Below are 26,174 nucleotides of genomic sequence, written 5' to 3'. Positions count from 1 at the left end.
TGGTCGAGCAGCTTGGATAAGAAAATGAAAATCTAAGTTGTGCAATGGCAGCCAGGAAAGAAGAGCAAGGGACTGAAAGATCATAATGTTACCATTTCTGATTGAATTTGCCCGTGTTAACTCTGAACTAAAAGCCTACATACCCAGTTCCACCTGGAGATGCCACAATCCATAAAGCCATTATGACTGTTCGTTGTTGTCTTTCATCTCACTGGCCTCCTGAACTGTGGTCAAACATTCAAAGAGTTGTTCTACACTAAAAGGGAGAATATGGGAAGAGTTGGAAGAGTTGTAATGCTTTCAAACAACTACAAAGCCCACAGCTGAAACTGGCTATAAAACCTTCTAGAGACATAAGAGATTACTTGGCATTCCCAAATGAAGCCCTGCAACCTGTGACAACAGGCAAGGGGAAGCTGTACAGTGGCAACTGTGTATTTATGCCCCATTAAATATTTATCAGCTGTTCGCTGCTCATATCTTGTCTTACAATGCTGTTCCAAAACATTATCACATAAAATATCAGAACCAAGTAACATCTTAAAACCATAGAAGAAAGAGCTGGAACAGACTTGGAAAAGTCTGGTCATCTTGTCTGGTCTCAAAACCAAACTGTATCTATCTTTCATTCCAGATTTGCCGGTGACCAATAGTTGTGCATCAATGGCCAGAAATTACAAACCAGAAAATCTTGAATAAAAACATTACCTCAACAATAGTGGCCCAAGAAGAAAACTTTCAACTTTATTCTAAAATGTTAATTGTGCTTGTGGGTTTTTGCTAGATTTGTTTTTACTGCACGTATGCTCTAGGGTACTTGCTTTACAAAAGTTAAAAATTTAAAAATAATTAATTGATGCATTTTCAGTTCAAATACAGAACTTAAAAGTTGGCTCATCGGAGCAATTTCAGGCTGCCTGCTGCCCTCAGACCACATGTACAGAGGCACATGCTTGAGCACTTTTACAACTACCCACACATGATGAGCTCAGACTGCTTTCTCTAACAAAACCAATGTGTGAGATGTGCCTCTGTGCAGTGTTTGGGTCATACCCAGGAGCAAGGGAGGGTAAAGATGCTTGTAGGTAAAGATGCTTTGTACTCTAATATCTAGTCCTAGTTTACCCAGGATATTAAAGATCCAGTTTACAAAACAGCTACACTTAAAGCAAGAGTATAGCAGCCTGTGTTTCCATGACTTTTCATCTGTAGTCACTTAGAAAAACATACTTTAATGATAAAATGACAAATGCAGAAAACAGGAAATGCTGAAAAAATTTCAACCTAAGAAAGAACTCTCAGGGGATCCAGCAAAAGTTTTCTTCTTTCATGAGATTTCAAGAGATTGGTGAACACCATGAGAATTACTATACATTTTAACACATTTTCTTTCAGAAGAGTAGCAGCACCTATTACACAATCTTCTGGTAAAACAGGGCAAGACATGGATACAATGCAACACCTGTTAAATCACACACGTAGATTCACTTGAAGAAAGAAAATCCTTCTCTTCCTTGGTCACACAAAAGAGTACATAGAAGCACATTTATAACAACATAAGAAATCAAGCTTCCACTCCCTGCTTTCCCTAAGGACACCTGAATCAATATTTTCTATCTCTTATTGCTAAAGAACTTAGTTATTGGGTATCCTTCCTGATGAAAGAGGTCTACTTAAAATTTTTTAGTATTTATAAGAATAAGGACTGAAGTCTAAGCACATCATGGCTTCCAAAAGTGCCCTAACAAGCTGTTTACTGTCACAGTCTCATGAATATTTAGAGATACTTATGAGGAGGAACAGCTTAACCTGAAAATACACTTTTCTGGTCTGTGACCAATTATGACAGGATACTCTTCTCAGCGTATGTGGTAAACACAGTCTCCCATTTTGAAAACATCTAAAAGGGTAAGAAACATTTTCCTGTATCACTAGCTTGAGTTACTCTTATCCCATACTTCAGAGTCCTTTCCAAACAATACCAGTAGTTTTGTAGTTTTGCTGAAAGCAGAATAATAAAATATGCATGGACCATGAGTCAGAGGACTTTTTTACACACAAGTTGGATATTCTTTGTGAAACACAGCACTTCCCTTGAGGAACACAAATTCTGAGAGAAGTGATGTAAGAAGAATTCCATTTCCAGTACAGCATTGGATAAAGACTTTTCCACAGCCTTAAAAGACAGTCACCTCTGCTGCTTCCAGCTAGCATCCCAGGAGGCAGATGAGACTGGAGGCTACATATGCTTTCAGAGAAAGCAATTTTTAGTCATGCTTTATACCACCAAAGACTGTGCTTTAGCTAAATTTGGTTCAGCATTGTTACATTCTGAGCAACTATAGCAGCTACTATTTCATATCCTATTTGCTAAGCAATCTTCCCAATAGTCTAAGGAAAACAGAAGAACTTTCCCTTTATCCACAGCTTGCTGGTGAACAGTGTATATCAGACATTAGATCACTACAATCATCATCAAAGCTTACTTTTAAGTTACTTCTCTTGCAGTGGCACCAATTGACAAAGATCCTACAGAAAATTCGCAACACAGCAGATTCCTATCTCTACCAGACTTACTTGCCAAAATGTGGCAGTGGGGCAAGAACAGGGAAAGCACCAGATCTTCAGCAAAGCTGCCAAAGACCACCAAGGGACTATAAATAAAAACTTATTCAACCTGTAATATTTAGTATCCATTTCTTAATCTGAGCAGTTCACAATAGTTAACAGAGCTGTACAGAGCAATAGTTCAGAAGGAAAAGAACAGGAAGCACATTGAGACACTTACACAAAGCCTTAACCTCTCCTATGCCAAGGGCCTTCCACCTTCCACTGTTTGCAGCCTTTCCCTGGAGCACTGCAGCCTCCTGTTCACAAGTCTGCATCCCCTCCCTTGTGCTGCTGTAATGTTTCTATCCATGTCCTTCTGTCCTTGTCTCCTGTTCTCCTTGTTCTCCCAGCTCCCTACCTGCAAAGTCCAAGCCAGCTATGTTAGGGTTTCCATAGGAAGTGGTGGACACTGATGCAAGAATCACTCTTTCCCCATCTCACACTTCCCTACCCTCATTTCATATCTTTCACACAAAAGAAAAAAACAAAATCTAAAAAAATAAATGGTGGAAGTGGTCCTTGAAGCAGCATGCAGGCATTTCCTAGTGACATCCATGCTTAACAATCAATTAACATGCAACTCTTGCCTCTGGTCACAGCGTGCTTCAACCAGCTCTAACAGCATCACAAGCAGGGATTTTGAGCTGGTCGTGATGAAAATTATTAGGGCAAAAAAAAAAACCACCATTAGGGCAACCAAAAACCACCTGTGGCATGAGAGGGGACACCCAGGGGAGAAGAGTCACCTGGGGAGATCCCTGTGATGATTTTCTTCTTTGCTGGCTATCAGAGAGCATTTTCACTTGAGATTCTTCTTTCACTATTACCAAAAGTAACTGTAACTATTAAAACTGTCATTTTCCATCAACTATGGACTGTCTCATTATCCTTTGTGCTTCAAAAACACTACTTCATATTGAAAGAAAGTACAAAAAATTGCATTCATTCTTGTGCGGGGGGGCAACAGCAGGTTTATCAATCACATTCTTTGTGAATGTTTGTGTTACTGCAATAACCTCAATTTAAAGACCACAAGGACACAAAATCAGAAGACTATTTTCTGGACAATTTCCTTCTGTAACAATGTATTTGTATTAATCAAAATGTTCTTAAAATGTACACCATTTTTGACAAAAGTTCACCATGATAATTAAGCACTGGCTTAATAGAATATAAAAAATATCAGTTGTCTCAAAGATTATAAAAACTCCAAAAGCAAAAGTTACATTTTTAAGAACTCAAATGGCCAAATGGATATTATCCTTCTGGCTCAGCTGAAAAAGGAAAAACTAAACTCACTGGACATATCTGGTTTTTCAGGCTTGCAGGTACATGTAATCATCCAGTGTCCAAAACAGAAACAGACTGTCAGGAATTAACCAGTATCCTATATTTTAAAATATATTAGCCACACATAACACATTGGTGTTATTCCTAACATTTGAAGTATCCTTTAGTGTAATTCATGGCTTATATAGTCCTTGACTCCAGGCTGTTCTCATTCTTTCTTTTTGGTGAAGTCATATGGTTTCCACCACTGTGCAAACTGCAACACCTTCTTCCGCTGCTCCTCAAAGTTCTGTCTGATTCCTTTTCTCCAGAGCCGTGGTTCCAAGTCCAGCATGCCACCAATAATTTCCTTTGCAAGTAAAAGTAAGATAGATAATGATAAATGCAAAATTACCATACTACTTAACACTATCTTATCACAGAATGTAGAAATACGTATTTTCAAATTATGAGATTGTCCATTTTCTTCAAGTGCTAATTAAAACTTGAAATTCTGAAAAATATACCCATTTAAACATAGAACTGCAGTTCTTAGATGGTTGCCTCAGCAAAATTCTTGTAAGCACAGCACATTGATGTACTGCTTAAATATCCTAACATTGCAAGACTGTTAATGCATTAGTGCATTTGTGATTAAGGTAAGTTCAGAGAAAGAAAGCTGCTCACTTTGCTGTTTCTAGTGTTATATTTCTCCCCCAATTTCTCCCATGTTTTTGCAACACCAACTCTTTAAAAAAAATGTTTTCTGTGACATCGTAAAGACAGGAAGAGTTTATTACAGCTCTCCCTGTATATACATTTTACACAATACATACCAAGAGTAGCAATTAACCACACGAGGATTTTAGTAGTTGTCTGTATGTGTATGCACAGTAATTTATACAAGCAGGTGCCAGTGCACCTATGTATCAATACTATGGCCATGAAAATTCTCAAGTAGATGTAAGTATCTTCCATGTATAAGATTATATATCCATAATTTCAAATATCAGCAGTTCAGACCAAATGAAAAGAAACACCAGTTTATAATCACAATCTCAGTATCAGCTAGTGAAAAAATCAACTACTTCATTAAACCAGCCAAGTTACAATGACTCATCAAGAAAAGACAGATAATAAACTCAGATAGGGAACACCGAAGTAACTGCTCCGGCAGCATCGTGGTTTAATGACTTAAATTTTCCAAAACAGACTATAATTGGTAAATTAATCTTTTACATAACGATACCTTTCCAAAGTAATGAGGGAAATTGTGTTGATCTTCAATCACATGAGCAAATCCTCCCTGAAGGCCAAAGTCCACAGAAAAGTACGGCAACCCTTTAGGAACCTACACAAGCAAAACCACATTTTCAGATGTTTAACAAACATTGCTGGCATTTAGTCAACCTCCCCACAGAAGAATGAACTTGAACTTGGTTTTGCAGTTTTATAGTATCACATTTTATTTTAAACTACCTCTCAAACCAACTACATGTAGGATAAAATTGCAACAGAGAAACAGTAAAGCTGTTAAAAACAGTAAAGGTGAGGGAAAAGAAAAATTTACAGCAACTGGACAAAAAGACACTGAAGAGAGGATGACTACGTGGCAGAACCTCCAGAGGCCACAGCTGGAATAGCAGGTAAGAGATGGGGACACCAGGCAGCAGTGTTCACAGTGGGCAAATGACTCCCTGACTCCACATCTATGAATTACATAAGTTTAACAGAAATTTTAAGATAACTAGCAAGCTGCATTTATTAAAGATGTTGACTTTGGTCAACATTCCTATGGTAACAGGAAATATTTACCCAGTAAAAAAACTGACTCAGGGGAAGGAGAAACACCTTTTTGGACAATAGATTACCAGAAACCCCCTCTATGTGAATGGACAGATATTATCCTTAGCTTGCCAAATCAGACAATAATTCTGTCAGGAGGAGAGATGCTAGATATCTGCCACAACAAAGACCCTCCAGTCTAACAGAAGTGGATCCATTTGTTGCTACAGTACTGCAAATAATTTCTGCTGTTTTACTGCAACAAGTTATTTCTCACTTCTTTAATTGCTGAGGACATTTCTGTACTGGTAAGATTTACAAAGCCTCCAATTCATAAGCATTTCCTCCGCTACAGTCCAAATAACCATACAACTTTCAGGAGTGTTCAATCTGTTGCTTGAAATACTGACTCTAAAAATAATTAAGACTTTATACAGAGGAGCAATGTAGCATAGCAAGAAACATTTAACACTTTAAATGGACTTAAAAAAATCATTAAATAAGGAAAAATAGGTTGGCAGGTGATACCTTAAAGAAAAGGTCAGCTTTGTCTTATTTCTCACAATTTCTATGCACAATCCACCCACTAGGTGATATCTTAGCCAAGTCTGACCTTCTAGTCAGGTGGACCACCATCTCCTAATACAACTCCCCAAATTCCCAAACCTCAGGTCAGTCTCTAAGCCACACTGTCCGATCTTCCTGAAGCCTACAGACATTCTTACCCAACAATAATGTTAAAATCACACAACTGTGTAAAAATTTATGTTCAGCTACATTGTATTACTGTAAAGAACTGTCCTGACTTATTCTGAAAACTGGCCTACCTTCAATAAATATATAATAGTCACAGAAATGTATGGCTATATAACACACATCTTCCAGCTCAATATTAAAATGACAGAACAATCTTTGAACCTAACCAATCCAGCATTACTCCTTTAAGATTTGTTTATATAAAGATGGTTCATCTCAGTATCCAGGAGACAGAGAGGGTACTGTTCCCTTGTTGTACAAAAAAAAAGATTCATAATGCTATTTATATTTTCATTTCATAAACTTAGCAACACAAACAGCTGTTCTAGGTTAATGAAAAGGACAAATCATATTTGTTCCAGGAAAGTAATTTGCGAATCTTTGATCTACCTTAATTCTTAAAGTTAATCAAGAAAATTATGCCAGTACATGTCCTCAAAGTGTCAGCTTTGTTTTCAACTAATGCTGGCAGCTTAGTCCACCAATTGTTGAAATAAATAGGAATCTTTTCCCTAATGTCAGTTAAGAGTGCAGACTAGTAATTCTCCTCATACCTATGCCATCCTCTAATGCACTAATCTAATTGTGTTCCCTTTCTTCTCTCTTTGAAACAGTTAATAATGGAAAAATGTTAGAAGAATTTGATGATAAATTCAGGATACAAAACACTTCATTACTTACAGATTTCCGAATGTCTTTTGAAGAGAGATCAATTAACTTCTTGTTCATGGACCACTCTTCATCAGACTCCATTATAGCTTTCTGTAAAATTATTTTATCTAAAGGTGAAAACATTCCTTCATACAGCAAATAAAGAACTGTAGTGAAATACATCGTAGCAGTGCAAGCAACAATAACTTCTTAACAAAGTAACTTTATTTTTGGTAACCTGTCTCATTTCCACAAGCTACTTTATAAAGACATCATATAGTATTTCAGACCCACCCAATTCAGATCCTCTGTTTCTTTTTTATTTTAATTTAAGTTTTGCTTGACACAAGTTTCAAATAAAAGGTCACATTCTCTTTTTACTCACCCCATACAAAACCTATTATGAATTCATTACACTAAATTAGCCTTTTTTCTATTTTAAACACCAAGAGAAGAATTCAGCTTAGAAGGATTATTGCCCTTAAAAACTCAAAGCTGATTCTGTATTCCCCATAGCATGGAATTGGGTATATTGTAGGGTAGGTACCTTTAAATTTCATTTGCAACACAAATGAAATTCATTTGCAATTTTAATGGCTGATACTTCCAAAATAAATGACATTGCATTAAATCTTGTTCTTTCTCTTTCCTTGAGTGTTCAAAGAAAACACAAGTTTTACCAGCACCTGAAGCAGAGCAGTCAGATCCGACAGGTGGAGGATTTCAAATGTGGTAAAAGTTAGTGTATTGTTGTTCACCATACTCCTGCCTCACTTCATCAAAACTTAATCACATTATTTCCAGAAAGCATAAATAGTATTTCAAAAATCAAATAAAAATAATTTACTTATAAAAGGCAAATAATGACTCAGTTGCTGAAAGCTGAAGGAACTCAGCTCCAGGCAGAAGCCTCAATGAACCTTTTCTTAAAAGGTCAGGGTGAAGAGACCAGAAAAGCTGTAGAAGAAATATCTATCCTGCTGTAGAACATTCATCAGAGACCTAAGACACATTGGGCTTACTGAAGTAAAATGGGGATGAAACAATATCTACATTGGTATTTCTTAAAATAGGTAACATTATTTTCTCATTTAATGCTTGCCAAGGCACAAATATTGTGTTTTAAGTTTATAGTACAAGACTCAAGTAAGAAGTACTGCAATCCTTAAAGCACTTCATGAGGCTACAATTCTCTTATCTTCCTCTAGAATTTTCAGTTCAGTCAGACTTGGGACAAATGCTCAGTGAAAAACAGCTCTTCCACTGACTACTTGAAAAACTGGATTATTTCACACTGCTTATTTTAAGATCAAGGAATATTAGCAAAGAATGGACCAGAAGAAGGATCTAAGAATATATATTTTCAAAAACAGCACTTGAATATAAATTTTTTTCCCAGAAATAGATGAATTATGATATATTCATTTAAATTACTTCATAAAAAACCATTTTTATGTACCTTGAAATAGATTGGAGCCATATCTCCTACTTCTTTTGGAAGAGGAATGCATTCATATACCATATGATACCTCTTCTTCATACTCATGTTTGTTTCTAGGAACACACAGTCCAAGTCTTTCGCTTCAAACATTTTCACCAATGCATTTCGGAACATCTGTTTAAAGGAAAAAAAATGTGTTATTTACACTGACTTTGCAGAACTTTCAGATATAATGTACTATTTCACTAGCTTATTATATTTGTAATAAACTAACAATAAAATGGAAAACAGTAGCAATCATACTAGGAAAATTATTTATTCTTTATTATTTACGAATTTAAGATTAACTGTATTTCCTATGATAAAAACATAGGAAGTCTAGGAAACTATTTTGAAACACACAATATAATTAGCACAATAAACTTAGTTTTAATATATACCACATATTTTTACAGCTGAAATTGAAACTATGTTGAACTTCTTAACTGTAGTGCTCCATAAAACAACATGGCTTTAACAAGTCCCAAGCTTGCAATTCCTAAGAAGGTAATGACCTGGCTTTTACTGACTATAGTTACAATTACCCTTTTACTACTCCTTCCAATTATACAGTTCAAGAAAAAAAAATTAAAAAATGAAAGTATTTTCACTAGGCATACTTGATCTTTAAGTAAAACACTAATAATTGCCTCAAAAAATAAATCCACCATCTTCATTGTTTGGAAGCAAACCAAATGTAATACTCAGTACATGTGGCCTCAAGCTACATGTACCAGTTCCCTGTCAGAGGGAGGAGGTGCTGCACCTACTCAAAGTGTATTTCAGATAACAATTCTGATAGCTCCAGTGTCAGGGTACTGCACACAGCCAAGAGGCCCTGCAGGGGCTGGGCCCTACCTGCTGGGGCTCTGGCTGCCTATGTAGGTGGGAAGCTCTGATACACTTCAGTTGTGAACTGGATCAGGTCTAGCAGAAAGGGATGGGGTATTAAAGAGTGGTGAGAACTGTGGACCTGGCCCCCTATCATTCAGGAGCTGCAATTAAGTCCAGGCCGTCTCTCTGGGTTCTTCTGAGCTGTTTCAGGAATGTCTGTGCCCAGCCAGGTACCTGGCAGTTCTTGGCCCTAACTTCGTCTCAGACCTAAGTCCTCACTGTTAACCTGCCTGGCCATCACAGGGCTATGGATGACCTTGCCTACTAGCACAGGAACACGCCTGGCCTGGTACCATGGGAGTGTGTCCTGTCATGAGATGACCTCCCCCACATGCCTTGCCCATTACCTTGAGCCCTTGACTTGGTTCCTGCAGAGCAGCTGGCTCTGGCTGCTCCCTAGCTCTTGACAGTAGGCATTTGCATCCAACATATGCAAAAGCATCATTCTATAGCTTACAATGTTCAGATGCTGAACACATTATCAAGAAAAAGGGATGATTTCTAAGAGTCATTCAAACTCATTTTCAAGTGCAAAAAAGATCTAACTTTCTGATAGAGTGAGTGTTTCTGAAAGTTTCTCAAGATCTTGAAAAATGCTTTTTAAAAATGAAGATTTTTGTCTAATGAGTGCTTTTATACCATTTCCAAGTGTAAGCCAAGAAATCACTGAAACTGTAGGAGCCTCACAGATCAAGGTATCATAGCCCTAAGACTCACATAATTCATAGGTAGTCCTTTTTGCACTGGTATTTTTTCCCAATTAACAATGCTCAGAAGTAGAAACAGCACCATTAAAAGGCAAATCCCATTCAAAGGTTTAAGATTCCTTATCTTAATGTAAATGGAGAGTGATGAATCAAACATACATAAACAAATACACATCAGCAACATCATAATTTACTGTAAAAATAAAGTACTGAGGTAAAAAAGAAGGAAAACAAATCATTACCAGGTTTTTAATGCAACAGGACTAGAAATTGAACTCTTCATCCTTTTGCCATTTTGTTCAGTATAAATCAAACTAAAAGTCTAAGAAACGTGGCCAAATATATATCTAAACTCGGCATTTAAGCTCTTCAAAGCAGGTCCTTGTGCCCTGAATTTTTCCTCACTAATGAGCTTCTCCAGGCTGTGACAGGAAAATGCTGCCATCATTCCCCTAAAGCAACTGATGAATTACAGCCGGAAGACACTGCCCAGTGTGCCATGACTGATACGGGCCTCTACAGCACAGAGTGACAGGCTACTCTGGATTAACAACTTTTTGTCTTCTCCTTGTCACTCCAGCCACCAGAACTCTACTTCAGAAACACACTGAAGCAAGCAATGTGGTGAGACACCAAAGGCTGAGAAAGATTATGACTTACTGCTGCTACCCTGCAGTGTTAACTGAAATGCAAAATCCACCAAAAAGCCTCGAATATCAGCAGATGTTAGCTAACTTTCCCCAGCTGGATTTTCTTATTTTTAAATACAGTGGACTTTTCCTCCAAATTCTGAGCAGGCCAAAGCATCAAGAATAATTAGCACTGGAAAGGAGAGAACCATTCATAAGGGGAAATAAGAAGGATTGGCTTATGCTTGGGTGCACACAACATTAATACATGCAACAGTTCAGTCAACACAGAATGTGTAAAGATTTGTATCTTTTCATATTAAAAATATTCCATGCATATTTGCTTTGGCAAGTGAGCACATCGGTGTCTAAACTATACAATACATTAAATTCAAGAGCTTGAAGGCATACAGCATAAAGGAACTCTTTGCTTTACTCCAATATATCCTAAAAAAAAACCCAGCAAAAATAGTTAGCTAAAACACATACTTCACATAACCTTTTGTGAATATTTATTTTTTTCCCTTCAACAGTAATAAAAAATATGTCTCTTGCATCAGAAAGTTACTTAAGCCATTGACTGCCTGCTTATACTTTTGCTGACGTTTTCCAGACTCCTTCTTCTGTATTACATCTATGTTGGGGGGAAAAAAAATAATCATGTATCCATCACTTTCCAAAATACTTTGCTGCAAAGAAATATCTCAGAATATATCTATTCTCTCTATGAATATATTCACAGGATCAAAGGATAATGGTTTTATCAACTAGATGCCTTTTCTAACAAGTAAAACACTAGTGTCAAATACAGGGACTGCATTTGCTTATCTTTCCATTATCCTATTTTCTTTCTCATACAATTTAAAAAATCATAATTGTTTAGTTACGAGCTTGGGGTAAACAGAAGATCGAGGATAAACATATTTATCACTTTTTTTCCTCCTGATCCTACTTGTTGCACTTATTTGTTTCTTATCCAACTTTCTTAGGCATTTCTGTCATAGGCAAGAGAACTCCGTTTCTTTCTGGCTGGAAGGAAGCATAATTTACTATATGAAACAACATCAGACATGAGAATCAATGTGGGGGCAAATTTGAAAAGTCAGAGAATTCATCTGCCAGACTTGAGGCAAGACCAACATTATTTAAATTATTACAAACTTATAAATTATGCTGGTTTTAAGTCTCTAAATCTCACAACTACAACAATGAAACCTTCCTCTCGTCTGATATACTCTCCAATATTTCAATATAAGAGGTGGCAAATTGTTTTCCCCTTGTAATAATCCAGATGCCAGAATAGGGGATTGACAAACATAGTCAATCTCTTAGGCAGAAGCTTGTTACATCCCTCCCTTAATTTACCTTCTCCAAAGAAAACAGAACTCAAAATGTCTTCATAAGAGACTTGGAAAGCACAACCCATAATGCTTGGTGCTTTATTTTAATAATTCTTTTCAAAAAAGACAGAAAGTTGGATTTGAACAGGGATCTCACTGATTTTAAGACTAAGGTATTTCTCTCTTAATTAGTATCCACCCAAAAACAGATTAAAAACTGAAGATATGTAAACAACATATTTGTTTTTAATTTTAAGTGATCTGCCTCCTCTGACAATTCTTTGCTTTTCCTTGGCACTCCCAAGAAAATCCTATGAAGCCAGTTATTCTATTTTCTGTAAGAGATCAGCTGTACCTTCTTCATTTCCAATAGACATTCCTCTGACATGGTTTCAAAGATCTCCAAGGATGCACATTCTGCAGCATTCCAGGAAACTTCTCCTAGTGCTCATAAATGGAAAATTTGCTTCAATATTTACCCTGCCTCTCTTTCCTGTAAATATTTGACCACTAATTTTCATCCACAATGTCAGAAGGTTCTGCCCCTTAGTGGAATCAGAACAGAGCTGCCAGACTGCAAATTATGAAAATATGTACTTATGACAAGGATGTTATTATCCACAACAAAATTATTTTACAAAAGGGTTAGAACAGGAGACAGTTTCTGAGCAGACCTGGATTTCTTCCCAGATGTCTTCATCCAAAAGAGTGGCTGCAGTATGGTGCTGTAGAGGGGCTATCAGGCAGTGACCTTCAGTAAGGGACTGGCTGCTTGGTAGAGACAAGTACACCTAAGAAAAGCAAACAAAAACTCATGTGCCCAGTTTTCCAGCATTAAAAACCTTCCCATTGCTGAGGCTAAGAAATTCATCATTTGCTAAATTCAAAACAGCAGAAGACATTAGCTACTAACTACAGAAAGGTATTAGCAATTTTAGTACTTTTTTTAAAAGGGTCCATTATCTACCAGCAAATCAAACAAACCAGTATCCTGAGAGCAGTTCCACCAGCAAGGCAGTATTATCACCCTTATAAATCAACTGGTATCATAGCTGCTATGAAATCACACTGTTTTGTGCACTCTGGTATTTTTAATATAGATATATGGCTTTATGCATTTTTAGCAATATGTAAATATATATATAGATATATAATGCATACTCTGTATCATGGTTTAACCTGGCAGGCAGCTAGACATCACACAGTTGTTCACTCACTCCCTGCTCCCAGTGGGATAGGGGGAGAGAATCAAGAAAAAAAGTAGAATTTGTGGGTTGAGATAAAGAGAGTTTAAAAGGACAGGAAATTAAATAACGATGATGATAATAACAACAACGTACAAACCAAGTGATGCACATTGCAATTGCTCACCACCCACCAACTGCTGCCCAGCCACTTCCCAAGCACTGGCCCCTGGCCAACTTTCCCCTGAGTTTATCCACTGAGCACGATGTCATATGGTCTGGAATATCCCTAAGGTCAGTTAGGGTCAGCTGTCCTGGCCATGTCCCCTCTCAACTCCTTGTGCCCTCCCCACCTTCCCACTGGCAGGGCAGTACGAGAAGCAGAAGAGTCCCTGAGCACTACTTATCAACAACTAAAAACATCAGTGTCTTATTAACATTACACTCATCCTAAATCCAAAACACAGCACTGTATCAGCTGTGTACCTCTCAGCTGTCTAACTCTATGTACCTGTACCAGCTGTGCAGCTCTTTACCTATAAAGAGCTTCAGATCAAATGAAAACATCACTGATAAATGAAAACTGTAGTAAAAAAACTACAAAAAAGGCTATATTGAAGTATTTCAGATGTTATAAATCCAAATATTTACGCAACTCTTAAAAGCATTAACAGAACCAGAAAGGTTTCCAAACCAAACTTCTGTGTATTTCAAAGGATTCTAAGCTTAAAAATTGAATTCACCGCCTAGTTTTCTTTGATATCAAGACACAGTTCTTCACCAGTTCAAATTTCCTCCAGTGAAGTGTGATTTAATCACCCACAAATCCACCGACAGTCTAATCTCTGCACTGAGATCTTTCATTATTACTCTTGTCTTCTACAAATGTGAAGTCCTGACATCAAAGATTAGCTTTAAAATTCAGACAGATTTATATCTTTTTCCTCCTCACCCTTGATGAAGTTGTGGAATCAATTGAAAGAGCAAGGAAAGTAAGATGCAGAACAATAAATCCTTCCATAGAAGCAATTTCATTCCTAATTTTAAACACTCTAACATCATTTCTCTTTTATTTCTATGCTTGTGTTAAATTGCTATTTTCTTACCTTGGTGCCAATTGCAATAATAAGATGTTTAGAAAGTTCACTGCTATCAAAGCAGTAGGGGCACTTCTCCATGCATGCAGCGAGTTGCTGGTGCTCATGGATTGCTTTTCTTCTTTGTACTTCCTCCTCTTCCCCACTGCGTGCTCTCTTGGCTGCTTTGGAAACAAACATATCATCCAGAGTGTAGTACTCTCTGTCTGTTTTCTCCATGAGCTGAAAAGATATGCAGAAAAATTGCACTTATTTATAAAGTAGCAAGAAAAAATACTTAGCTCTTTGAAAAAGAGCTTCCTTCCTTGAAAAAAGCATAAAGTACATAAGCAGTAGCATTTCTTCTTTTCATATGGCATCTGCTGCAGATGGAATCATCAGGTACCTCTCCTGAGAGCAGTCCTACACAGATATTAAAATATAGATATGTGACAGCAGTGAGAAGAGTATATTACTATATTCCATTTCAAATTAAGGGCCTAGGTATTTCAATATTATCTTGACATAACTTTGGCTATCTTTAAATAGATGCACAATTTAATATATCATTTTTATAATATATTTTATCCTCTCCTGTCTCCTCTTCCTCTCCTTTTACAACTACCATTAAATCATCTTTTGTGAAATAACTAGATCATGACTCTGCACTTTATATTCACATTCTGTGAAAATATTCCAACACTTATTCTTACCAAGAGAACAGGACTAAGCCATTTTGGGAAGAAAACAGTCTTTGCCTTCAATACTAAGTCCTTCTGAGTGGACCTGTTGCATGCCACAACAAATCTTAATATATTTTAGGATACTGACTAGGGTAGCCCTAGAAAAGAACTAATGTCCTGGAGGCATTTGGAAGGCATGCCTTCATAACTGAGGTACAGTCTCCAAATTAAAGAAATACTTCCAAATATCCCAGACATAGCTTCTGTAGATAATCTGACATTAAAAAAAAAAAGGACAGAGTACATAAGTAACTTTTAACTTTCCCCAAAAAAGACAAAAGCTCTTGCTTTTCCCAAATACTGCAGTCCTCTAACACAGACCAAAACCTTGTTTTAATTATGTTCAGTACTCTTCTTATCAAACAATTGAGAAGGAGCCTCCTTAATATTACTTTATTCAGCTATAATACACTTAACTGCTTATGTGCATTTCCTACTGGAAGCCACTGCAGACTAAAATCAACAGTTCAAGAGTTTAACTCCATTCTTCTTCTGTCTTGCTGTAATTCTACATTTAACAGAAAAAGGAGATTTCTGAGATTTAGAAAAAATAGGTAGTGGTTTGGGTGTCTAAAATCCAGTCTCTGTTCTTCTGTCATAAAAGCATTAATAAGGTAAAGTTAGACCTGCAGCCGAAGCACTGCTTGGAGAATAGCAGCATTTTGTTACTACTAAACATTAAGTTTGGGATTTTTATTTAAATCAAAATTCTGTCATGAATTTTGATTTAAAGATGAAAGACTGGAAATACTCAGGAAACATCACAGTTGGCAGACTAGAAAGGAAAGGAAGAGTGGAAATCACATTTTGGCTATCAGGAGTATCACATGGAGCAGAGAATACCATTACTACTCTGCTCTGCTTGCACTTAGAAGTAGCCATGGAAATTCCTGGTTTGTTACACACAACCTCCACAACCTCTTTTAAATAATAGTACTTTCCAAAATACTCCACAGAATCCTTTGTGATAGAATAAATATTCATCTTATTAAACAGCCTAGATAGAAGATGTCTGTCTTCAAGATGGATAAATTGCTGTATACAACACGATATCTGGGATGCAAAGCAAAATTCTTACATACAAAGTAGCAAACTTTTATAAAGTAGGAGCTGTCTAAAATCCAGATTTTGTTTGTTCTGGTACAGTCATGACCAACAGACCATAGAACCATACAACTATTCAAGTTTAGTTTGAAAGAGACTTTGAAGAGACCTTCCTCTAAGCCAAGCTGCTCAGGGCCCCATCCAGCCTGGTCTTGGACGCTCCAGGGATGGGGCATCCACAACTTCTCTGGGCAACCTGTCCCAGTGCCTGATTTCCCTCAAAGCAAGGAATTTCTCCCAGATAAATAAACTAAATCTACTCTCTTTCTGTTTGGGGCCATTAACCCCTGTTGTATCTGCCTGTGTGATTTCTAGTCCCCCTTCAGGTACTGGAAGTGTTATAAGGTCTCCTTGGAGCCTTCTCCAGGCTAAACAACCCCAACTTCTCTCAGCCTGTCTTCATGGGAGAGGTGCTCCATTCCTCTTTTAAAATATTTATACCTCTATTTGTACAAGGTGCCCAGTGAGTTCTGCCAATTGTATTACTTGGCTATAACTAAATCTCTCAAAAAGAAGTTAAAAGGGAATTGAAAGAACAAGAAGAAATCATTCTCTAAAATGCCAGAAGGAAAGCAAGTAATCATTTAAAAAACAATTTCTTTCATACATATATTCTTCCATACAAAAGACAGAGCTAGTACACATCCAAAGAAGGAACTATGCTGATGTATTAGAGTTGCTGGAAAGCTGCTGTTCTGAATCATAGGTACAGCATCACACCTGCCAACCATGAAAGCCAATGCATTTTGGATGTTGTGCATTTAGTTCTCTTGCCATGATTGATATTGTTCGGTATCGCCCTTGCTGCTCAGGTGCTGCACAGAGATCAGAAAGATGCAGGAAGTCATTCTGATCTATTAGTTTAAAGGTGGGATGTCCTACAACACATCATTGAATTACCTAAAGCTAACAAAGGAAATTCAGGTATCTGTAAGGGCAATACACCTGAAGTCCTTGTTTCTACTAGACACTGACCAAAGTCCAGAGCTGTGCTAAACTGATATGTGATATGTTCATAAAACAGATCAGCTCTACAATCCCCAGTCTTCTTTTTCCTACTTCACTTTTCTTTATTCTGGGCTTATCTCCCACATTCTTCCTTCATATACATCCTCTTTTGTTCCAGCCTTCCCTTCTCTTTTGGCAAGCACTGATTAACCAGAGGACACAAAGGCAGCATTAGGACTCTTAGCACCAGGCAAAATGACATGGCCTCCCACATCTCATAGCATAATTGTGCAACTATGTCATTGCTACCATCCATCTGATTTTTACAAATCAGGATGCAGTTTTAATTTAACGAACAGAGAAGAATCACAATTGTGCTTGCCCTGGCCGAGAGAGGCCTGTAATACACAAACATTTAAACAGCAGTCAGGGAAGGCATCCAAACTTCTCACAGGAGCCCTCTGGGCTTTCATTTGGACAGCTCAAATACAGTGCAAATGTGGCTAAAACCCAAGAAAAGGGGTGAGATCTCTAACCATTCAGCAGAGGAGTTTAGAAAGAAATCAGCATCTGACTATGCATAAATTAGAATGATTTGAGAGAGGGAAAAATTACAGTGTTGTATTTTCTGATTAAATCCTTATCATGATAATTAACATGAATAATATGAATAAATTACATGAATTATTTCATTATATAACATTCTGTTTACTAAATAATTGAAGCCTTTTTTCATTTGCTACGTTAGTGAAGCCATCAGGCACCATGGCATGGGGCTACTTCCTGAAGTAACTCTTGCAAATCTGTGCAAGGTATACTACAGGGTCAGCCTAATTTTTCTGCCAACCTGTGCTCAGGCCTCTGGAACCATATCTCATAGCTTGATTTTAAACCAATTATTTTCTTCTTATTCCACAGTAAAACCCCTGGAGTCTTATACACTGCTGGCTTCCTACACACTCCATCTCAAGTGTGCTGCTCATTGTGTCTCTTATTGCTCCCTCTGCTGTTACTACTTGCTTTTTGGGTGGCCCCTTCAAATAAAAAGCCCTGCTAAAGAATTCAGTATCACTGTGATACTGAAAGGAAACCTTAAGAGACAGAACTCCCAATGATTGAGATTATACTTGTATAATACCTCAGTACTTTTTTCCCCCACTTCAAATTTCCTTTGAAATTTGTGGATGAAATGGGAAATTCTATTAAACACAATTAGCAGAGGAACAAAAGATACCTGCATGGTTCCAGTGTGGGTTATTTTCAGCTTTTTTGTACTGTTTCTTTTCTGCTTATTTTCTTGCTCCAATTTGTATCCAACTATTGAACTTCTGCTTTTCCTGTTTCCTTGCTAACGCAATCATAGCTGGAGTTACTTCCATATAAGCTAATAAAAGTGCATCTGCTTGAAAAATTCGTCCAAAAAAAAAGTCTATAGATTGTATAAAATGTATCAGTTTGGGTTTAAATTGTCATGGCAACACTGACGTCTTTAAATGACAGAGCTAATATTTGTGGAAGGTTGTATCATAATGTATTTCAGGAAGCTGCAAAGAAGAATAATCTATTATTTTAGAATACAAACCTGAGTGACATAAGAATACATCTCATCATATTTAAATTTATTCAGCATTTAGCACCTATTCTGAACAACAAAATCACCTCAGAAAAGTTTTTCTGATCTCAAATAGTATTTGCTTAAGACAAACAAAGGCAGAATTTTATCATGTAAAACCTTATTACAATTCCAGTCTCCCTGTGAACACAGACATTTAAATTTGTAGGTTTAATTCATCATATAATTCAGTGAATAGGCATTTTCAAAACCTATCACCACACTGAATTAAAGAATATTTTAATCACATAATATCAAAGGATTTTAAGATATCAGTGCACAGAGCTCTTTTAAGGCCTGTGTCACTGACAAGAAAAGACTACCCACCATGCTGGTGAGCAAGGTAGCTCAGGATTACCTTTGAGCAGCAGAAGTCAAGCAAAAAACAGATGACAGAGGACTGCTCAATGGCTAGGGACCAAGCTCCTTTTTGTTTCTGCTATATGAAATGAAAACTGTAGATTTTCCTATAAGTAGTTATTAGGATGGATAAAACTTTATATAAAGTTAATGGCATAAAATGTAAACTAAACAAAAATACTTCAGTCATAGAATTCTACTTTTAAAATTCTTATTAGCATTTCACTTTACAGTTATTCCTGTAATAATTTTTATGTCTAGGAAAGACTGTCTTGCACAAGTCTTCAATTGCAACATATCTTGTAATTTTAACATAATTCTGGCAGAATCCTAAATGCTTATGCAGTAATTTAATATGGGCTACATTTACACAGTTCTTAATCTTCCCAGGTTTTCTTCCCTAATGCAGCTGTCACTGCTGTTGATCTGTTTCTACATGCAGAAACAGCTTTAATTTTGTGTCCACACAATATACACAGAAGGGTGTTCAGTGAATTGAATTGAAATATAGCAGAACAAGGTGTTGAAAGTTATTTCTCTTGGGTTATCACAATAATTTTTTACAATAAACCATGCACATGGTCTTTAAGTAAATGTAAAAAGCAACAGGGCACCAGAGCTTTGCTGGCTTTATCATGTCTATTAAATATTGTGCTAAAATTGCTTCACCATGTGAAGATGAAGAAAAAGGTTCATTACATAATAGTAGCAGCAGCAGCAACATTTTGCATTTTTCACTTTAGCTTCTAAGGCTTTTTCAAGACTATTATTTTGGTTTATGATGATGAAAATGCAAAAATGTGAACAGGTAGATTTGCACAGCAAGCAAAAATGATTAGGCTGAAAGTAATTTTCCATTTTACAGACTTTTAGAGAAGCAAGGAAAGGCAACATACAAATTTCCTTTTTACAAACCTATAATACCAGAATACCACTCAGCTAAATCCATAAAGGAAGGTCAGCATTACTAATAAAGCATTTAATTTTTCACTGCTGAATTCCTCTTAGGAATTACTGCACATATTTTAAAATAAAATTAGTTTCTGGCCAAAATTAAAATGTCCTGATGAACAACTAAAATTAATTGTTCTCTCTTTCTTGAAGTAAAATATAAAAAGGAAAAAAAATGCTTTAGTAGAATTAATACATACAAATACAAGGTAATTTCTCTTGAGGTTATGTTCCAGGAATCAGTCTCTAAACACCCACAAGCATCTACTGACATGAGTGAAAGGATTACATAAGTCTTAACAGCATGAATTTGGGAAAATTGAACCACTTACAACAGTCAAAGGCTAAAGAAACTACAAACAGGGTACTTAAAGCTATCAGTAGTGACAATCTAAGACTGCACACATATTTTGTACTCTAGAAATCTAAGAAAAAAAGTTTTCAAATGTTTTATTGACTTCTTTATATCCTCAAGTCATGCTTCTACAACAGTGAGAACCAAAACCACTTTCAGAGGTGAAGAAAATAAAAAGTAGAAATAGTGATTTAAATGGGTGGTTTTTTCATTGAGACATAACAGCAAAACATGAACAAATCAAACTCTAGGCCTGCTTTTTCTCCATATATCAAAAGGATTAGTGTTGGGTTTTAAAAATGTTTTTTTTTCACCACTGTAAATTAAAGATTTGGGCCTTTTTCATATTCATAAATTTGACATAATAGCATGCAAGGGACAGCTGTGGCAAAGGCAGCATTTCAAACTTCTGAGGTAAGTGACACCCACATCAGCCACCTTCCAAAAGAGGCTGAAGGGGAACAGGAGGCAAAAGTCTCAAGCACAGCAGGGTTGTCTTAGAATCATGACTACAAAAATAAGAATGGACAAGAGGGCAATGATAAGTCAGAATCTAAATTTAAAACAAAGACTCAACAGATAAACAAATAGCAAGGAGACAGCAAAATCCCTCAATCTCATCTCATTGAGCTCTTGAAAAAAGAGAGGTGGGAAAAAGATTTAATAAGTACAAGTATGGGTTGAACACTGCAGATGTTTACTCTGTCAATCTGAGTGGGAGTCTGGCATGAGATAACATACAGACTTTCACCTGCCACTGGGATTAGACAGAGGTTTCATGAAGAGAGACTTTGGGTCTACGCACTGATATTTCTTCCAAGTCCCATTCAAGAAAATAAATCCTTTCATGAATTATACCCTTCTATTTCAATATCCCCATCTCTCTCTACAAAACTGCAATTATGTTATTATCTTCAATAACAACTAGCCTGTATTTCATTTGAAATACTGTTAAAGTACTAAATATCAGGAAAGTAACACTGATCTAGAGCAGAGCACTCAGCTGTGTAAAAGCCCGAAAACACGCTGGACTGTCATTCTCATTCTGTTCCCATTTGTGAGAGCAGCGCCTATTTCCTCCATCCTCAACAGCCATGGGGCTGGAAGTTTCTTTTGGGCATAGTCTGGGAAAGTGAGAGAAGCCCTGGGAAAATCTCTGAAGGAAATAATAGCTCCCTAGGCAATTCACAGTGGTTAGATGAATGGTTAGATGAATGAAATTTTTGAACAGAATTTAAGGGACACAATCTCCCTTCTCCCATCTGAGGCAGGATATCATTTGTAGACTTGCAGCAGTTTCCTCCCACCACTCCTCTGCAATATGACAGATTAATTTTTGTGGATAATTTTTTCATTCCTCAAACGAAGGCAGAAAGAGAAAGTAATTTGTATGTGTCAAATTTGTGTACTATGTTATCAAAATAAAACTGGCAAAAGAGGTTTGTTTGCTAGACTTCCTGCTGGAATAAAACACCTTGCTGAAACCACTGTGGAGACATGCAAGAATTTTGAAGATTAACTTACTGAGCCCCAAATCATAATGCAGATACTCCATGTAGTACAGGCTTATAAAGTACATAAATAATCATCTAGAATATCTGAGATCACACCCAAATTTTTCAGAGTGCTGACAACACTTCAGTGGTAACACTGATCCTGTGCTGCGAATAAGAATGCATTCTACAGACATGGAAAGACATGGAAACCTCAGGGAGGCCTAGGAGCCAGTTTCTTAACCTCAGATCAAGAAACAAACATCATCTGGGGAAGACCATCACATTTTGTGGTGACAGGATCTGGGAATCACCTGCACAGAAACTACCAAAAGCATTTCAGATCTTAACGGAGAAGAACAAGTGGCATCTGAGATGCTTCTTTTTAAGAAAGCTGAACAAAAAATACCTTCAAAACCTAAATGTGACATTGCATAGGACTGGAAAGACTACAGTACCATGAATTAAAATATGGACATTGCAACAGTAATGGCTTTGACAAGATATCTACTTTGAGCATATGCTCCAATACACTTAGCCAGAAAATAAATAGTATGTCCGAATCTTAAAAGGTCAGTCAAGAACCTTGTTCTAATAAAACAATGTGATGTAGTAGATCTTTGCCTAGTAACAAAAAAGAAACATTACTTAGCATCTGATCCAAAGCTCACTGAAGTTAGTAGGAATTCAGAGCCTTCCAAAACTACAATGAAGTATTTGCATAGGCTAGGAAACACAATACATTCTTGTAACGTTATTAATAAATCCTATCCTTCAAAAAACCAAACAAAAACAAAACAAGAAAACAAAACCAAAAATGAAACAAAAAAAAAAAAAAAAAGGGAAAAAGCTGTTAGAATGAAACAGTTGCGTTCCCACCTAGTGTGACCATTTCATGTTGCAAAATCAATCTCCAGCAATGGAGAAGATGTATGGGGGAAAGCTGGTAGAATTTACTCTTCTGCTACACATTTGCAGTTCTCAGCATTGACTGTGGAAATCCTGAGCCAAAACCTATCTAGATCTCCCTATTCAATATTTAACAGTGAAACTGTATTTCACTAAGTTGCTATATTTTTTTTATTCAACTCACAATCAAGGCCTCCATTGCATTTCATGCTCTACAACACAAGTTCTACAATTACCTTCTTCACTGAAAAAAAACCTCAAACCACTCCTTCATGTTATGTGTTCTGTGGCCACATCCCATATGAGAAACTAAAACAGTTGTATTCTATTAAACTTTAATGCTAATAGTTCTAGTCTAGAAGCTGCCTTCCCTTACCCATCCACCCATTCCCCCCAAGCTGAAGAAATTTTGTTTACTTAGGTTTTCTTCAAATGGCCACTGCTCTGTGCTCCTGAATACAGGGTATGCTTTAACAGCTGAGGCAGCGTTCAAGATATGGGTGGCATGATGTGTTCACTACATGCTTTAAAATGCTAAATACTCCCTTTTCATAACATCCAAAATTCTGATTGTCCTTTTAATCACACCAGCACTGAGACGATGTTTGCAGACTCACAACAACTCTCAAATCAGGCATCAACGGCCTCTTGTATATGTACAGTCATGGCCTCACTCAGCTTCAACATTATCAACATTTTGCCTTCATCAACCCTGTCTGTCATCTGAATTCACTGCCTCAATGCCTGTGATGGGATCTCTTCCTTTTTATTTGAGAGTTCCATGGAATAATCTCCTGTGTCTGAACTAGACATTTTAATTCCTTTTATACCCATAATGCCTTTCAGAGATCATTTAAGATAGGACAGGTGACTCACATCACTAAAATATGTACGTCTCTCCAGCAACTCTGTAAAGTGACTCTTAAGAATCAGTTCAGATGTTTCACAATGTTAGAAAAATCCTCGCTTTGTACTTGGTAATTCTACAATTTACAATGGCCCTATGTTTGACAGTCCTGCATAATTCTGTAGCCATAAAAAAATCTCATCTTCCTTCAGGCCTTCCCTGTACTGAGGCCTCACGTCCTCCCTGATATTTCTAATAATAACATGCTTAATTAAAAAGTCATACACATAGCACCTTACCTTTGATGCCATACGCATAAACAGTGAGTTTTGATCCTCTGCTGTTCTCATCTTCTCATTTTTGACCAAATCCTTCAGGTTCATACTATCATCATCCTGAAAATACCTTACTCTCTCTTTATCTACATGAGTAGGCATCTGGAAGCAAACACATTAAAAATAAATATTAACCTAATCAGAAAAGATCAGCTACAAATTCAGACCCTAAAAATTTCAACAAGTTTAAAGACTCATGAATCAAGGTATGCAGATCTGAAACATTGGGGGTAACAGCTCCATTTTATCTAAGGAGAAAAACATCTTTCCCTTTCTTCAATTGCATCAGGATGTCTAAATAAAAATATCGCCTCTTCCCAACGTCACTATATCCTTAACATCTTTAAGATACCAGAGCTACAACATTAACACTCAGGAAAGATAGAACAGTACTTCACTGAAACAGTTAATTAGCTCATAAAAATGAAATATCCTAAAAAGTAATTTTCATTATTGACAACTCTAAAGCTTTTGTAAAGTCACAGACATTACTGAAACACAGTAATCACAGACAGTACTGCAAACTTGCCGTGTGAATATGGTACCTCTGGGAAATGTTGCCATCTTAGACAGAATGCACAAGGGAACAGAGATGTCCCTTAGGATAGGATTAAACTAAATTCCAAAGGAGTACAGGGAGTGGTCATTAACATAAAGCAGGACAGCATTTTCCAAAATGGAAACAACAGGACGGTGACAACAAATTCCTCACCCTCTTCTGTCTTTCACTTCTCCACAGCAGTGTTGCAAACTGATCTGTCCTACTAATCAAGAATGCTTGCTAGAATTATGAGGTAGTGTCACCTCCTCTTATCTCAAAAAGATCAAAGTGCTACTATATTTACTGTTGGAAGCAATTATCGTAAGAATAAAACACTGCTCCAGCTTCCAAGTTTCTTATTGTTCCCCAAAGCACTTTGTTACAAAGATTAGGTCATAATTATTATTGTCATCAGTAGCCATATTTTTTGTTAGAACTAAAGTGAAATTAACCCCTGAGACCTGAGTACCTCAGCAAAATCTTTCTTAATTTGGAAATATTCAGCTCTGCTAATCTTTGTTATTTACATAACTTTATGTAATATAAACTAAAGAGACTGTGATAACTTTTCCCTGAACATGCATTTAAGTAAGTCCTAAAGTGATCCCTTGGGAAATGCAATCTGAAAATAAACTGAATATATGCTTAATAAATACGTACTCTAATACTTAATTACAATCATCTTCCAAAAGGAACATTTTAACTACCTACTGACATTCTGATAAGATACTCATTAATTATGGCATTTTAAAAGTAAAACTACAAAATCAGTTAAGAGGTGCAGTTCAATACTCAGATTTGTAAAACTTACCATCTGCTGCTTTCTTCGTCCTCCTTTTGGCTCCAGTGGCTCTGTTGTTCCCATCACAGGCCATGCCCTTCCACTTCCATCTGTTCTCACAAGGACCACTTGTTCATCTTCTTGACGGCTTGAAGCCTGTGTCAGGTTTTAAGACATATTTTAAAACAGATGGTATAGACAAGCCAAAAGAAATACCTAATCCACATGAAATAAGTGTTTAAAATCCTAAAGATTAAGTAACAGATTCTTTACATTTTGTGTGTTCAGTATAATTCAAAGTAGACAGTTTCACCTTAGTGAGGTATTCTTTTCACAGTCAAAAAGGAAAAAAAGTATTAAAAATACATTCAATTAATTAAATGCAGAGCTTTTTTTTCCAAAAGAACCAAGTTTGTATTCTTGCTTTTTTCACATAAAGTATTATTTCACACAGATAGACACACAATGCTTCTGAAAGAGTTAAAGAGATAATACTGAATTAATAAACACCACCATCATTATAATGCTGTATTCCTGAAAACCATCTAAAAAGCTACAGCCCATGACCACTTCTTTTATAGACTGGGAGTGTGAAGAATAAACACTCTCAGCTCTGTTCCCCAAAAAGTTATAGAACCTGTCTTCATGGAAGGTTCTTTATAGGGCCCCCGCTTGATAGGGGGCCCCTATATAGATATAGGGGATAGATATATATACAAACACAGAGAGGGAAAAAAAGGCAGAAATTCTTCACCAAAAAGTAAGTATTTTGCTTTCTAAAATATTAAGAATAATTTTTAAATAATTAAAAGTC

General features: G+C 36.7%; 1 protein-coding gene across 3 annotated transcripts in view; it reads right to left on the bottom strand.

Annotated features, from left to right (window-relative positions):
* Nucleotides 1-721: 721 nt before the first annotated feature.
* CWF19L2 (CWF19 like cell cycle control factor 2) overlaps nt 722-26,174 on the bottom strand; it is a 63,164-nt gene continuing 37,711 nt past the window's right edge. For 2 of the 3 annotated variants that reach the window (XM_077173937.1, XM_054628004.2), the window contains exons 11-18: nt 25,391-25,516; nt 24,003-24,140; nt 14,412-14,624; nt 12,796-12,912; nt 8,531-8,686; nt 7,102-7,182; nt 5,129-5,230; nt 722-4,249 (exon numbers count right to left, since the gene is read on the bottom strand). In XM_077173937.1, coding sequence (XP_077030052.1) covers nt 4,109-4,249; nt 5,129-5,230; nt 7,102-7,182; nt 8,531-8,686; nt 12,796-12,912; nt 14,412-14,624; nt 24,003-24,140; nt 25,391-25,516 — 1,074 coding nt within the window. In that variant the 3' untranslated portion in view covers nt 722-4,108. Of the gene's footprint in view, nt 4,250-5,128; nt 5,231-7,101; nt 7,200-8,530; nt 8,687-12,795; nt 12,913-14,411; nt 14,625-24,002; nt 24,141-25,390; nt 25,517-26,174 lie in introns of those variants that run through there. The other variant, XM_077173938.1, reaches the window with a different exon arrangement.

The sequence above is a fragment of the Agelaius phoeniceus genome, chromosome 2 (assembly GCF_051311805.1).
Source record: "Agelaius phoeniceus isolate bAgePho1 chromosome 2, bAgePho1.hap1, whole genome shotgun sequence".
Taxonomy (NCBI): domain Eukaryota; kingdom Metazoa; phylum Chordata; class Aves; order Passeriformes; family Icteridae; genus Agelaius; species Agelaius phoeniceus.
Note: the sequence above shows the minus strand (reverse complement) of the source record. Positions and strands in the feature narration are given on the sequence as shown.